Here is a 15,471-nt window from a genome sequence, read left to right on the forward strand (position 1 = left end):
GACGCCCTCAACCTGGGAAAAGAAACACATAGGAGGCTCGACAAAGGCTGCTGGCAGCCTTTCTCTGAGAATGCTTCTCGCATACATTGCCTCAGAAACACCTGACACCTGAAGACAAATGGCCAGCGCCCAGAAAACTCTCCCACAAGCGCACATAGAGAGATAGCGCTGGTCTCCCCATGAACCTTCAAGCACGGAACATACCCACTCTACAAAGTCGGTTTGTTTTTTTCTCCTGGCAAAAACACTTTTAAAGGTTTTTTGGCTTTTTGAGGGATAAATGTATATAGAACAGCTCCTGCTTGCTGGTCTAACTCCAGAGTGAGAGCACCATTTCAAACTTGGGACAAAGAACACTCAGTTCAGCTGGTCAATGGGGACCACAAACACTGTCCCACATCAGCAGGGACTACACGCCAGGGGCACCCACCCTCCCGCCAAGGAGTAAGCACCACCCAGGAGGCAGCAAGCGCCATCACACAGTCCGAAGAACAGACCCTGAGCAGCCGCCTACACCAGGCGAGATGGAGACCACGGCTCTGCATTCAAGGCAGGCCCGCTGCCTGCTGCAGAGCCGTCAGCGTCCTCTGGAAGGACGAAGCAGAACCAGAGCGTCCTCAGTGTCCAGGATCCGCTCGAAAGCCACACGGCACACAAAGAACCAGGAAGAGGGGTCCCATGTCCTGGGCAGATATGTGAGCCCCGGCTGCAGGCAGAGCACCATCGCCCACACTGCCCTGGCAATCAAGGGCCCAGCCGGGGTCAGAGCAGCGACATGGACCACCTCTGGCCTCAGTGGGACACTCATGAGAAGAGCAGGGGACGAGGCCAGCGCGAGCACCTCACCATGCGCCCACGTCCCCACGGCTGTCGGTGGTGTAATCCTTCAGACAGTCCAGCAGCGTGCAGTAAAGCTGGGAGACGTTCTCTCTGCACAAAGCTTCGTCCGGAGGCCCTTCTGCCCGCACACCGACAGTCTGGCAAATCCTAAAATTAAAAACGTGTGAAACCCAGCTAACGTCTGAGAATCCCATGCAAGCTCTCCTGCCGTTCTCATCATTTTGGCTGGATGTGTCTTTCCTGACAGGATGCCCTCAGAACAGACCCATAACCTCAGAAGCAGACTCGGTAATGCTCCTGCACTAACGCAATGCTGAATGACATGCTTCTCCAAGCCACGTTCCTAGCGTCTTCAGTTTCAGGGTGCACCGGGGGCTGTCTGTGGCTGGTCCCTCCTACCCTGCCACCCCACAGAAGGCACTCCACGGGGCTTGTCAGACAAAGGGCAGCCCCTCCCAACATGCATATGTGTGGCTAACATCAGCATTCCCTCCACACAGGCAACCTGGGGGCCACGGTCACGAGCAGAAAACAGCCCCAGTCCCTGAGCAGGCCCACTGTCCCCAAAACACAGAGGTAGGTGCACAGTGGGTTTCATTATTCATTCTAATTATGACAAAACCGTAATGATCCTCTATGAGTTGACATGTTCTCGGACAGTCCTCTGAAAAGAGAAGAAACTAGAAAATAAAAATGTTTGCCTCAAAGTAGACTCAGCCCCTGACACACGGGGCTTCTCACACGAACTGCTGTGGACATCCCTCCATGCTCAGTCACTGGCTTTTGAGAGAACAGTGATTTTGGAGAGAAAAACCATCAGGGCTCACCTAGAGATGGCCTTCAAGGCATCCCGCCTGGCCTCAGCAAAGCTCACGTCCTTGGAAGAAATGTGGGTAACGGCCCTCAGGCCTGCGAGAACCTGAAAAGCAAAGGCAGGGCTGCTAGCCTGAGGATGTGTGCACCGTGCACGCAGGTAGAGACCTGGCCTGGCACCCTGTGCCCAGAACACAGCACAGCACGGCTGGTGGCTTGTCCGGGTAGACCACACGCCCTGGAGAACACACAGAGCCCCGAGTGGGCTAGGGGTGCCTCCAAGCCCTTCCCATGGCTGTCCTAACTACCCGCCTACCCACGCCCCCATCACTGGCACTCAGGCAATCTCTGCCAGTCTGGCTCCTCCCTCCAGGGCAAGACCCTGCACCCAAGGCCAGCCATTCCCTCCCGCTCCCTGCTTAGAGCTGGAGCCCTCGGCACATGAAAGTGCCCAGCTGCTCACATCCCCACCAGTTACTTCTGGAAGTGACAGTTCCGTTCTAAATGCCAGGTGTTTCAAATAGAAAAGCCCCCAGGCAGGGTTTGGATGGTCTATTCCCTGCCTTGATACTTAAGCTGGTCTGGTGCCTTGGATCCCAAGGTGTCAGGGGCAAGGGAAGGCGACACAGGTGAGGGGCACGTGCCAGGCACCTGGCCACAGTGACACCTGGGAGGTGGGCCGCTAGGACCATGACTGATATTTGAGTCGAGGGAAAGGGGAGCGTAAGGGGAAGAGTCGGGTGGGCTGAGACCGACAGGGTCTCCTGGGTCTGACTCTGGCACGCACTCTCCCAGGGAGCTCCGCAGCCGAGTCAGGGTATGAGGACAGCTGACGGATCACCCTGAAAGGAGACAGGCCGAGGACCGTGGAGCTCAAGAGCAAGCAGAACCCTGCCCCCTGGCCATGCCAGAGCACAGGACCCCGTGCTGGGGAGAAAGGGCCCCTCCCCACGGAGGAGTTCTGGGGTGGGAGGCCCGGGACCCTTCACATGGCCACGGGGGCAGCCTTCCCAGACGAGGCTGGAAACAATTGCTCCTAATGCAGAAAAGGCTGGATGGCGCGCCACAGGCAAGGAAAGGCCGGGGGTGTTTCCACGGAGGCCGAGGCTCCCTCCTCAGCCAAGGATAGCTCCCCCGAGTCTCCTCAGGCTAGACTGCTCACCAGGTTTTCAGAGACCACTCACTGCCCTGGGTGTCCCCTCCCCTTTCTTACGGATGCACACGCTGGCCTGCAGGAACCCCTTCAGCCTACATACCCTGCTCGTGGGTCCGGTCCCACACGACCCCCACCGTGCTAGGCCAGCCTCACCTGCCGGAGCCGGCCCTTCAGGAAGAAGGCCGGCAGGGCGCCCAAGGCCAGGGCACAACCACAGCGAGTCATCTCCTCGGGGCTCTGGAGTTCTGCGAGATACAGCTTCACCAGCTCCTCTGAAAAGAAGGGACCAGAGCGTGACCACTGTTGTCCATTATCCACAAGACACACTTCTCAAGTACAGTCCAGAAGACGAGCAAACAGTGCTGAAGGAAGGAGGGAGGGGCGGCTTAGACTCCTAGAGCAGACGTGCTTTCAAAGCAGTGAAAATCAGCCAGATTGAAGAAAAGAGGTGTTCAGTAGGGGGTTTTAAGATTTTCATAAGCAATTTTAATACACAATTTCACTCTTGAGAAAAGAAAGCCAGCAGTTTTACCAGTAGTCAACACAGTCAAACTTCTGTTTTTTATTCACTAAGAACACAAATGCTTTCCTCAGAAGATGAGGATACTTCCTCAAAGACGGAGAGCAAATGTGGTCCCAAGTGGGACCCCCAGGGCCAGGTGCTCAGGCACAGAAGGGGTGCAGGGGCCACTCCACACAAGACGCCTGCGGCCGGTTGGGCAGAAACGGGCAGTGCAGTGCAGTCAGGCTGAGCGTGCACAGGGCTGGGAAGGCAGACCATCCATCCCACACGGGAGAGGCCAGTCACGGGGACTGGGGAGCAACCGAAACAGAGGTCTGACAGGGAGACAGGAAAAGCGGGCCTCCCCTGTGGCTCGGCTGGTAAAGAATCCGCCTACAATGTGGGAGACCTGGGTTCAATCCCCAGGTTGGGAAGGCCTCCTGGAGAAGGGAAAGGCTACCTACCCATTCCAGTATTCTGGCCTGGAGAATTCCATGAATTATACAGTCCATGGGGTTGCAAATAGTCGGACACGGACTGAGTGACTTTCACAGGAAAGGGGGGCCTGCAGCTATTCAAGAATTCAAGGAAGCAAAGTGGAAAATCCAGCTCTGTTCTCTGGAAAGGCAGCTCCGAAGTCGAGGAAGGCCAGACACCCTTGCTCTACACCTACCACAACCGATGAGGTTCGTGCTGTCACTGCTTACACTTCAACACAGCAAAGCTTCTGTAACGTGTACGTGAAAACCTTAGAGTCTCATATATTAGGGTAGAAAAAAAAACTTGGAATTCCACTTGCACGGACACTAAAATGACATCTTTGGTGGAACTTACAATAACACACTTCAGCTGAAACACGAAAAGCCTCTTTCTAGATGTGGAATCTGCGGATACAGAGGACAACTGTGCTAGCTCTTAGGTAAAACTGCGTATGGTGCAAGGACACAGTATAACGTCACTGATCAGAAAGTCTATCAGAAGATCAAATGACGAAGTATCTTCTAACTTTTGAAAAAATTCACAGAAAGTGGATTTAGACTACTGCATCCAGGATTCCAGATGCACAAGCTGGGTTTTAAAAAGGCAGCGGAACCGGAGATCAAACTGTCAGCATCCACTGGATTACAGAAAAAGCAAGGGAATTCCAGAAAAACGTCTATTTCACTAACTACGCTAAAGCCTTTTACTATGTGGATCACAACAAACTGCAGAAAATTCTTAAAGAGATGGGAAAACCAGACCACCTTACCTGCCTCCTGAGAAACCTGTATGCAGGTGAAGAAGCCACAGTTAGAACCAGACACAGAATAGACTGGTACAAAGTTGGGAGAAGAGTGTGTCAGGTTGTATACAGTTGCCCTGATTATTTACGGTACATGCAGGTACTTTAAAGGTATATCCTGTGAAATGCTGTGCTGAATGAATTACAAGCTGGAATCAAGATAGCAGGGAGAAATGTCAACAACCTCAGATATGCAAACAGCAGAAAGTGAGGAACTAAAGACCCTCTCGATGAAGGTGAAAGACAAGAGTGAAAAAACTGGCTTAAAACTCAACATTCAAAAAACTAAAATCATGGCATCTGGGTCCATCACTTCATGGCAAATAGATGGGGAAAAAATGGAAACAGTGACAGACTTCGTTTTCTTGGACTCCAAAAATCACTTTGGACAGTGACTACTGCCATGAAATTAAAAGACACTTGCTCTTTGGAAGAAAAGCTATGATAAACCTAGACGGTATATTAAAAAACAAACATCACTTTGCTGACAAAGGGCTGTAGAGTCAAAGCTATGGTTTTTCCAGTAGTCATCTATGGATGTGAGAGTTGGACCACAGAGAAAGCTGAGCACTAAAGAACTGATGCTTTTGAACTGCGGTGCTGGAGAAGAATTGAGAGTCCCTTGGACAGCAAGGAAATCAAATCAGTCGATCCTAAAGGCAGTCAACCCCGAATATTCATTGGAATAACTGATGCTAAAGCTGAAGTTCCAATACTCTAGCCACCTGATGCGAAGAGTCAACTCACTGGGAAAGACTCTGATCCTGGGAAAGATTGAAGGCAGAAGGAGAATAGGGTGACAGAAAATGAGATGGTTGGCTGCTGCTGCTAAGTCACTTCAGTCATGTCCAACTCTGTGTGACCCCATAGACGGCAGCCCACCAGGCTCCCCCATCCCTGGGATTCTCAAGGCAAGAATACTGGAGTGGGTTGCCACTGCCTTCTTCAATGCATGAAAGTGAAAAGTGAAAGTGAAGTCACTCAGTCGTGTCGGACTCTTAGTGACCCCATGGACTGCAGCCTACAGGCTCCTCTGTCCATGGGATTTTCCAGGCAAGAGTACTGGAGTGGGGTGCCAGTGAGATGGTTGGATGGCATCACTAAATCAATGGACATGAGTTTGAATACACTCATAAGAGATAATAAAGACAGAGAAGCCTGGCATGCTGCACTCTATGGGGTCGCAAAGAGTCAGACAAGACTTAGCGACTGAAAAATAACCCATGATTCTTCCAAACTTAAAATAATTTTTGAAGTGTTTCATGTAGTTTTGAAGTAACTGCAATAAATATTCTGTAATATGATACAGAGGAAAGCTACAGGGCCACATAACATGTAAATACAAAGTTTTTTAATATGAAACTAACACTCCTGAACTAGACCCTACAAACAGGACCATGTGATGCGTCAGATAAACTTCAGCTTAGAGTTTGGTTCTGGAAAAACCCAACTGATACAAGGACATGCAACAAGACAGCTACTCCAACGCTGTTCACAGGAAGAGGAAAAGATAACACATGAAGGGCACATGCCAGAAAGACACTGTGGGTCACTCTGAATGCATTTAACCGTGAACTAGAAACGTCTATGAAGTAATCACTGGAAGAGCAGACTCCAAGGAAGAAGCGTGAAATCAGGAGGTCGCGGGAAGGCAGCAGAAGCGGACGGCTCTGAGCGGACAGCCTGGGGAATGAGTGTGAACGACAGTCCCCTGGTAATGAAGGCTGGGCCCCGAGGAAGACCAGGGACAGGACAGGAGAGAGGTCCTCCCAGAGACACGGAGCTCCACCACAGCGCTGGGAGCCTCCGACGTCCACAACAGGGCAAAGTGGACTTAGAAACATAACTCAAGAAAATACTGCTGAAATAAGAGTCGATTCTACAGTAAAGTGGTAACATCTGGGGAACTGAACCCCATGTGGCCTCAGAGAAATCTGGCTCCAGGTGAGGATGGGATGGGCTGAGGAGGGGGCGGCATCACCACGGCCTGACGCCCTCTCTCTACCCCCCAGGCCCGTCCACACTACAGCAGGAGAGGCAGGCACCCCACAACCACCCACCCCCCAGCCCCACTGGATGCAGGGCTGAATGCAGACACCCACTCACCCTGCGCGGCAGCCTCTGCCTCCCCAGGTTCCCGGGCGCAGTACTCGCTGCAGAGGGCGGCCAGGGCCGACACAGCCGCCTCCTGAAACGGAGGAGACGTGAGTGAGCTGCAGGCTCCTGGTCAAGGAGCAGCCAGGTGGCCCTGCGGTCAGGCCAGTGACTTGGTTTGAAAGACCCAGAAGCTGAATGACATCATCCTTTCTGGTATGTCTGCGAGACATTGTCATCGTCGTCAGTCAGATGTGGTCATAAGTTTAATAGTCTCTGCCACTAATACGCTGGATATAAAAGTTATTTCCCTCCATATAGTGCGAATTTCACGTCTTTCCATGTGAAAGGCAATAATAAATGTGGCGTTTTATTCTTTCCCAGCTGAAATGATGACGGAAAAGCGTGTTAAACACCAGCAGCAGCGTGGCAAGGCCCCTCAGGTGAGCCACGCAGAGGCCTAGTATGGAGTGGAGCTGCGGTCCCAGGAGCGCTGGGAACAGGAGTGCCTGGACAGGAGGAAGGGCTGACCCAAGGCTGGGGCACCTCAGGGGACCAAGCGCAGGAATGGCGTTCACACCACACAGAGGTCCCTGGCCCCTCCTGTCGCCGCCACAGTGACTCACCCAAGCCTTTCTCCATGGTAACGACCGCACGGGGCAGATGCTGGGTTCGTGTGTCCTTCCCAAGTGGAAGTCGCTTGGTCACATCTGACTCTTGCGACCCGATGGACTATACAGTCCATGGAGTTCTCCAGGCCAGCATCCTGGAGTGGGCAGTTCCCTTCTCCAGGGGATCTTCCCGACCCAGGGATCGACCCAGGGGCCCCTGCACCCCAGGTGGGTTCTTCACCAGCTGAGCTACCAGGGGAGCCCGGTTCCTCCCAGGGCTCCTTCAGATCAGGGAGCAGCAACGGAGGTGCTGGGGGAGGGGTGTCCTCATACAGATCGGAGGAGCAGGCCAAACCGCGGCCACGACTGGCGTGAGTGCACTGTGGGTGTGTCTTTAACAGGACTTCTGACACCGATCATGAAGATCTGATGCAACTGGTAAAGCTGTACCTGGATTCTACAGGATGATAAGGTTACTTGTAAAAAAAAGGGATGAGGACTGAAGATATGTCCTATTCACCCAACAGAAAAGCTGAGACACAGGAGGCTGGAGAGCTAGAAGAAAGACCAATCTGTACTTCCACGCCTTCATCCTCCACGTCAAAGCCTAGTCATTATCGATGCCAAGGCAGTTATCCCTGCGTGGGCGTAGGGGTTGCAATGCTGCTAGTCCAAAGTTCACCTGTCCCGAGGCAGGACAGTGGTGGCCACGGGGACGGGGACACACACCACACTCTCTTGCTCACTCAGCGTGACTGACACTGACATGCTGTCACAATTCTAGCAGTTTGCTCATCCGCACGTGAGCATCACAACAGGAGCCTCCAACCCTAAATTCTACAACTCCGTAGGGAACACGTTTAGAAGGCAAATATAATTAATGAGAAACAATAATAAAAAGTTTAAATATTCTGGTCAATGATGGCTGCATTAGTTGTCCTGATCCTAAATTACATAAACAGTATCATTCAGAATTCCAAATAGAATTACTGGCATTTATCAATCATGTTGGTCTACAAAAAGGACTCATAGTGCACACAGACCTTTGAAAGACTCAAATATTTATACACAGCGCAAAAGCCAGAGAGCCCTTGCTCCCCACACCTTTATATGTTGTCGAGAGTGACTTGAAATGAGGTGGAGGTTTCTCAAGGTGTCGTTTATCAGCCACTGCCAACCATCTGTCAAAGAAACAAATTCATTCAGCTGGTAAAGAACATTTGTATTAAATTAGAAACACCACCACACAGATCTTCTGTCTCTCAAGTCAAAGTAGATGGTGACCTTTGAGAGGAACCTGCAGGAAACCTGAGGCGCACGGTCTCCAGGTGGAATGAAACTCTAAAGGCCTTTGCCCTCTCCACCTACAGGGGTAGACTCTTCTTTCTGCTGTTGAAGTGTGAAAACTGTCACGATGGGCAAGTTTTTGTTCTATTACACCTGCAAGCTCCAAGAGGTCTTTGACTGTACTTCCCTGAACAATCCCCCACCAATAAAAACCAAACACAAAATTCAACTAAATCTAATACCTGGAGACAAACACTAACTCATTTTTTCTTTTTCCTCAAGTTACAGAACTTCTGAGGCTGTAGGGCGAAGAGCCAGCACAGCCCAGCAGGGGCGGTGACCCCAAGGCTTTTCTCACTACCTCTCTGTGACCAGTGGCTACAGAGCGTCAGAGCCCGGAGACACGCCAGACCAGCACCGGGGCTGGACGCCCCCCCTGGAAGAGCCGAGGCAGCTGCTGGCCCTGCCCTCATCCTGCGAGAGCCTGCCCCTCGGGCTGGCACCGTCCAAATGGGAGAGGAACGGCCGAGAATGCCTGGTGCTGGGTACAGCCGTGACAGGCAGAGCCCCAGTCGGGAGCCCTGAGGAAGGAGCTTGAGCCCTTGGAAGAGAAGGGAGAATCTCTGCTTCTGTGGGGAGAGTGTGGGGGATGCTCCCTGTTTACAGTGGGTTCTTAACAGCAACCTCAAAAGAGATTCTAACAGGATGGAATTTACCATCCACCCTAACAGGCTGGTCTTCAATTTTCAAGCTGAAGTAGTTCTGGAAGAAAATGCCACAATGTGAGTCACTGGAGGAGAGATGCACTTACCAATCACGGCGTCACCTCTGAAGGGCATTTTGGAAAGGGCCAAGTTTTCTATTAAAATGCAAACTAGGAAGAAAAAGGATGAACACAATGTCATTTCCCCAAAGTGCCCATCCCAGCACCCACCCTGATGCACCTGAGCCCAGCGCTGCCAACACCAGCCTTCCTGCCCCTGCCCCTCAGCGTTGGTATCCGGAGGCAAGCCCCCAGCATGTCCTCAGCACCAGACGTGGGCCAGGCTCGGGGGCAGTGCCAGGAGCCAAGAGCAGCAGCATCACGCCGGTGCCCTCGGGGAACCCTGCCCAGACAAGGGAGCGACACGTGGAGACTGCAGGTTTGACCCCCATACGAATCCCCAGGGACAGACAACTCAGCTCTCAAACCACGGACACCCACAAGTGACCACGCGCTGTGGCTGAGCAGCAGGCACCTGCCCGATGAGGACCAGGGAGAAGCAAGTTCCCCGGGGTGGGGGTGGGGGGCTCCCCCACGTCAGGTCAGCACCAGGGTCCAGACAGGGTCAGAGGAGGTAACATGTATCACCCCCACGGGACAGTCCCCAGATGAGCCACAGTGCGCAAAGCTCTGGTAAATTCCTGACTTCTGTAAATCATGCAGTGTCCATTTTAATAAACCACCACTTCTGCACGTGGAAACATAGCCCAGTAGAGCTACTCAGCGGCCACCACCACAAGGACACCTGAGCTTCTGTGTGGTGGCCTCACATGACGGTCCTGGCACCAAGGAGGCTCTGCTGTGGGGACCATTGCAGGGACCTGACCTGCCCGGCGCCTGCCCACAGGCCGTGTGCCTCAGCCCGTTCCGCATGGCTCCTCACGCCTCCCATTCACACAGCAAATGCACCCCCACCTCTACGAGAGAACAGCCTAATGGTTTCCTCCTACTGAATGAGCAGTTTGCATTTGCTGGAAAAAATCTATCACTAGAGAAAAATAAGATAGAAAACCACCACTGACATTTTGGTGGCCATGTAATTTGGGGGTCCCATCACGGGCCTTCACAGGCTGAGAGAGCACAGGCGCCCCTCCTGTCAGCGCCACCTTGCTCCCGCCTTGACCCCAAAACTAAGCTGAGCTGGAGCATGGCTCCCATACCTCCTCCCACGCTCGGAGGGTCACAGACCACAGGCAGCCCCCGTGGCCAGGCCAGGCTGGCAGCCACAGACCCCAACCTCGGCGCCCACGGCAACAAAGGCTCCCTGTGCCCGCTGCGCGCCCGCACCCATGCCTCAGCAGGGGTGCCCGCCACTGCCCCCCAGGGACCAGGGACCGGCGGCACTGTCCTCTGAAATGCTGCCAGGCCAGCGAGGAAGCCAGCTCTGCAGTCTCTGCGAGCACGGACGCCATCCCGCCTCCTCACGCTCCCGACTCCCACCGTCCTGAGCACAGACGTGACCTGCAAGCATGAGGGGGCCTGGGGGCCGGAGGAGGGGTGTCCCAGCAGAGCCAGGATGCACACAGGACCCCCCTGGCTCCAGCTGCCAAACCGCTTTTCTTCTCGAACAACATAACTGACCACAGGAGAGCCCGCGCTCTTTAGCAGACGGCAACATCCCACACTATGGTTATGAAACTGTTAATCCAGCATTTCCTGTCGGGCTCAGCTCTCCTTCCAGTTTCTGTCACGTCAGACAAGATGGCCACACACATCCCGTCAGCACACAGACTGCCTGTCTGTCCAGCAGGATGCCTGTCACCCCTACACGTTTTGGGGGTGCAGAGTCCTAGGAGTGGCCCTGCAGGGCAGAAGACTGCACATTTTTCATCCTAAGAGACAATGCCTTTGGCAACCCGAAAATGCTGTAACAACATATATTCCAGAGCAGGCACACCACTGGCAGAGGGCCACCCAGCTCTGACTTAGCCATTATGATCGAGGAGACGCGTCCTCCTCGTGGAGCTAACCAGCATCTCCCCAGCAACCGGGTGAGGCTGAAAACTTCCTGGGTAGGAAGTTTTTTAGGGATCAATGTGATCCTCTGATTTCTCCTAAAATTTCTTTGAAGTTTTAAAAAATGTATCTCTTATACGTAAGTTTAATCAGAAATTAATCAGTTAAGTATCCATTAATTAGAAATTTAGTTTTGTGTATGTGTGCAGTGGGGACACAATTTTGTTTCCTTCCACGTGGTTCCTTGGGACAGCATCAACCACTCTATCAACTGCCCTCTTCAGCGAGGCTGGAAACACATATCTTCTTTGTCATACGTGAAATCCCATGTACGTTTGAAACTTCTGATTCTCCCTTCTGTTTTACCAATCTATTCAGCTGCTCCTAAGAAATGCCATTCTGCTTTGAACAGAGCAGTTCTGAGGGCTGGAGGAACGGACACCCCACCACCACCCCCCCACTAGCCCGCCCCTCCCCTGGGTGAGGGGCTCTCCTGCACCCGAGCCCAGCATGGCGCCAGCCCAGATCTGGCGCCTGATAAGCACCGAGTCCTGGGTTTTCTGGTAGGTTTAGCTGGAAAAGCATCAGGAAATCCAGATATTTACATGTTGGCAACTTTTGAATTCCCTGCAAACATTTAAACATAACCTTTAAAAACCGTTCCTTGCTCTATATTTACATTTAAAGATCATACTGAAGAGGGAAAGATGGCAACATTCGCATTCCTAACTTTATCACCCCTTCATGGTAGACTTACCTCTCTACTCATCCATCCCACCTCAGCAGCTGCCAGCCCCGTGGCTACTAAAATGCATCAAAACCCACAGAAGCTGAAAATTAAGAGCCTGGAGTGAACACACACAGGAGAAGCAGCGGGCTGAGTGGGCAGCCCTGAAGTTGCGACGTGCAGGCCAGGTGCACCGCCAGGGTAACTCTGACCAGAGAACGGCCAGGCCATTTGTCACTGCAAAGGAACCCATCAGGGGACTTTACAGGGTTGAAAACAAGTAGATAAATACCCTTAGGACTTTTGTCTTCCCTCGGTGGTGGGAAGAAAGGACCTTGACCCACAACCCGCAGCCTCTGTTGCTCAGACCTACCTGCTTGTCTCATGAGCTCTCCTCCCAGACCCCTGAAAATTAATGAAAACAAAGTTAAAACTCTTGTTATACAAAAAACGTAAATATTTTCACCAAGTAACAGATGTAACTTCAGGCTCCAAAAAGTATTACGACGTTAAAGAGCTGCATTCGTTGTTGGTCACGTGAACTACTTTTTATGAAAAGAAATGAAAATATGTGCTGTGACCGCTTACGTGATGATTTTCAGTTTTCACTGGAGCCTCTAATCCCTGGTATGAATTATATCACAGAATCACATGTAACAAATTCCAAACACTGTTCAATTTTTACTTTGTAAAAACTACAGGAACTTAAGGCACCGGGAAGATATCATCACCCAGCAGGACCGGGAAGCGGGGCTCCCCACCAGGACCCCGACTGACGAGGGATGCCAGGACCCCGACTGACGAGGGATGCCAGTGGGGAGCTGGTGGACATGAGCTTGAGAAACACTCCGGGAGACGGTGGGAAAGCTGTGAGACCATGGCTGCTGGCCCAGGCAGAGGAACAGGATTCGAGTTTGCCCTCCTGCCTCAAACAAGTGGAAAACTGGACAGAAATTCAGAGGCTGGCAGACAGAGGTGTGGAAGGAGGGAAGGAGTAGCCAGGGCCCAGCCGGGAAGCCCCTGCAGATGGAAGGTGGGGAGGCCAAGGCGGCCGGAATCTGAGGGGATGCGGAGCAGCACCCCCAGCGCTGACCCTGAGCTGCACGTTTGAGAAGAGAAACCACCTGAGCCTGAAAAAAGAAAAACACTCCTAAGAAGAAGGCGGGGCACGCGTGGGAATCCATACAGGCGGGGAGGAGCCCCCCTCAGTCAGAGCACTGGCCTCCTCAGGCACGAGGCAAGAGACCCCTCGGAAGGACCACCTGAGCAGCCGGCCCACTTGTTTCGGCCCTACCAAGCCTCCAGAGCTGGCTGTGAAAGGATCCAACTGCGCCCACCAAGCGAGCACCACCGGACAGCAGCAGCCGGCGCCCAGCTCCCCACTGAGAGTCCAGAACACCCGCCATGACCCCAAGAAAACCACCCACACAGACCCAGCAGCTCCCCAAGAGGACGGAATACACATGCAGGGTCGTCAGAACAGCTCTCAGCTCATGCACACGTCCCAGGAGGGGAGGAGAGAGACTGAGTCATAGCAAGACAGGACCTCAAGAAATAAAACCACATATCTGAAAAGGAAAGTGAACCAAATGCAATCAGTGATGGGGACAGAAACCAAAGCAATGAAAAACGAAGAGGTTTACAGAGACCCTGCTCAAAGACAAGCGTGAAAATGACAGAGGAGGCCATTCAAATAGAGGTGGGCCAAGTATAGGCAGCTTAAGTCACAGGAGGAGTAACAAGGATGCTACTGAATTACAACATGGTGTGTGTGGCAGGGTGGGGGGCGCGGTGCACGAGTCTATAGTGATACATCAGAAAGACAGACAGCAGGGTGGGAGTGGGGAGGGACGCTGCTCTTTCCAGACAAGTCCCAGAAAATACACATGGAAAAATGAGGGAATCAGCCAGGCACCCACCGGCAGACTGCAGGGTGATGGCTGGCTCAGGCAAGGCAGACGCTGGAATCCAGGATCCGTGAGTCTGGAAACCACCCATCAGGCCAGTTGCTAGCTGCAAGGGGGTGCATGCCTCTCACCATCACATCTGACCTTCTGGAGATCGTCCCTAAACCCAGAGGTCAACTCAGCGTCTCCACCAGGGGGCAAACACACCGACTTCACAGGCAACACAAGGGTCTGCGCCAGCCGCGCCATGGGCAAGCCAGATCCAGTCATGCAGGGAACAACCCAGCAAACCCGGAATGTGTAATGTTACCCAGCACGCCCGGCCTGAAGAAAGGCTGCACCGTGGAAAACAAAAAGGGAGCTAACTGAGCGACACCAGACACAGCGCAGGCACCAGAGCAGGCCCTGGCTCAAGGGGAAGGACGGCTACAGAGGGCACTTGAAGACAAGCTGAAGGAGCCTCCGCTTACGGGTCCCGGAGGTCCCACGGAGCCTCCGGTGCGCTGGGGACGCTGGTCGTATGCGATCACACAGGAGAAAGTCCCTGCTCTTCCCTGATGCTTTCTCAAGTCTTAAAGAGGAAGTAACAGGCCCACAACTTACTAAAGAAAACAAATAATACATGTATACAGAGGGAAAGAAAACAAACGGTCCCGATGTTATGAATAACTGACTGAGGTGGGGGAAGGGTGAACAGGTACTCACTGCACGATTCTTTTAATTTTATTTAGACCCCAAACAAGATAAAATGTTCGGGGTTAGGGAAAATCAGTCCTCGCTACGTCCTCCCCCAGGAAGATTTCTGAGCACAGTCCACCCAAGAGAATGCAGTTCCCAGAGTCGCTCAGATTGCTGAGAGAGCCTGAGAGGCCCCAAAGAGACCAGCGGGACCTAGCACCCCCGAGGCCTCAAGGCTGTGGCTCCCAGGACAGCAGGCGGCCTCCCAAGGGCCGACTTCCTCACTCACAGAGGGGCAGGGGCACACCCCCCAGGGGACCAGAAGAAGGCTGGTGCCAACCCCACACGCAACTCGCACTTCCCTCCAAGATCAAGATCCAGGTCCCCTGGACACATGGCCTGCCATTTCCGTTTCCCCACAGTTCACGTTTCTTTAAGGCTTTCCGTCCTGCCAAGGATGGCCTGCCGCCACTCCTGCAGGAGGGCCTGGCGCTGCCAGGTGGCACGTAGGGACTTGGGCATGGCATCACAAGCAAGAGGCCCCACGCACTCAAGTGTCAGAAGAGATTCAGCGAGGGCTCCCGGCCCGCTGGCGGGAAGTGCCTGCCAGGTTTCAGAGCTTGGACGCTCCCAGTCAGAAGCACCACGCAGCCTGGTCAGGAGTTCTCACCCTCCTGCCCCTCCCCAACAAGGATTCTCCTTCCAACCTGCCCGACACAGTGAGTGCTCAGAGCTCCCACTGCACACAGCGGTCCTCCCAGCACAAGCCCCCAACAGCCAGCCAGCACTGACCACCCCTGGGTGTCACAGGGCTGCCCTGTCAGTTTGTCAGACCTGTGAGATGCTCCAGCCCTG

General features: G+C 53.2%; 1 protein-coding gene across 1 annotated transcript in view; it reads right to left on the bottom strand.

The window, feature by feature from the left end:
• Nucleotides 1–15,471, bottom strand: part of TBCD (tubulin folding cofactor D) — a 139,918-nt gene that overhangs the window by 10,860 nt on the left and 113,587 nt on the right. Inside the window, exons 23-29 of the mRNA XM_068977499.1 lie at nucleotides 12,405–12,436; nucleotides 9,397–9,459; nucleotides 8,403–8,479; nucleotides 6,700–6,781; nucleotides 2,963–3,081; nucleotides 1,668–1,759; nucleotides 847–987 (exon numbers count right to left, since the gene is read on the bottom strand). Of these exons, the coding sequence (XP_068833600.1) occupies nucleotides 847–987; nucleotides 1,668–1,759; nucleotides 2,963–3,081; nucleotides 6,700–6,781; nucleotides 8,403–8,479; nucleotides 9,397–9,459; nucleotides 12,405–12,436 (606 nt within the window). The remainder of the gene's footprint in view (nucleotides 1–846; nucleotides 988–1,667; nucleotides 1,760–2,962; nucleotides 3,082–6,699; nucleotides 6,782–8,402; nucleotides 8,480–9,396; nucleotides 9,460–12,404; nucleotides 12,437–15,471) is intronic.

Source organism: Capricornis sumatraensis, chromosome 8, assembly GCF_032405125.1.
Source record: "Capricornis sumatraensis isolate serow.1 chromosome 8, serow.2, whole genome shotgun sequence".
Taxonomy (NCBI): Eukaryota; Metazoa; Chordata; class Mammalia; order Artiodactyla; family Bovidae; genus Capricornis; species Capricornis sumatraensis.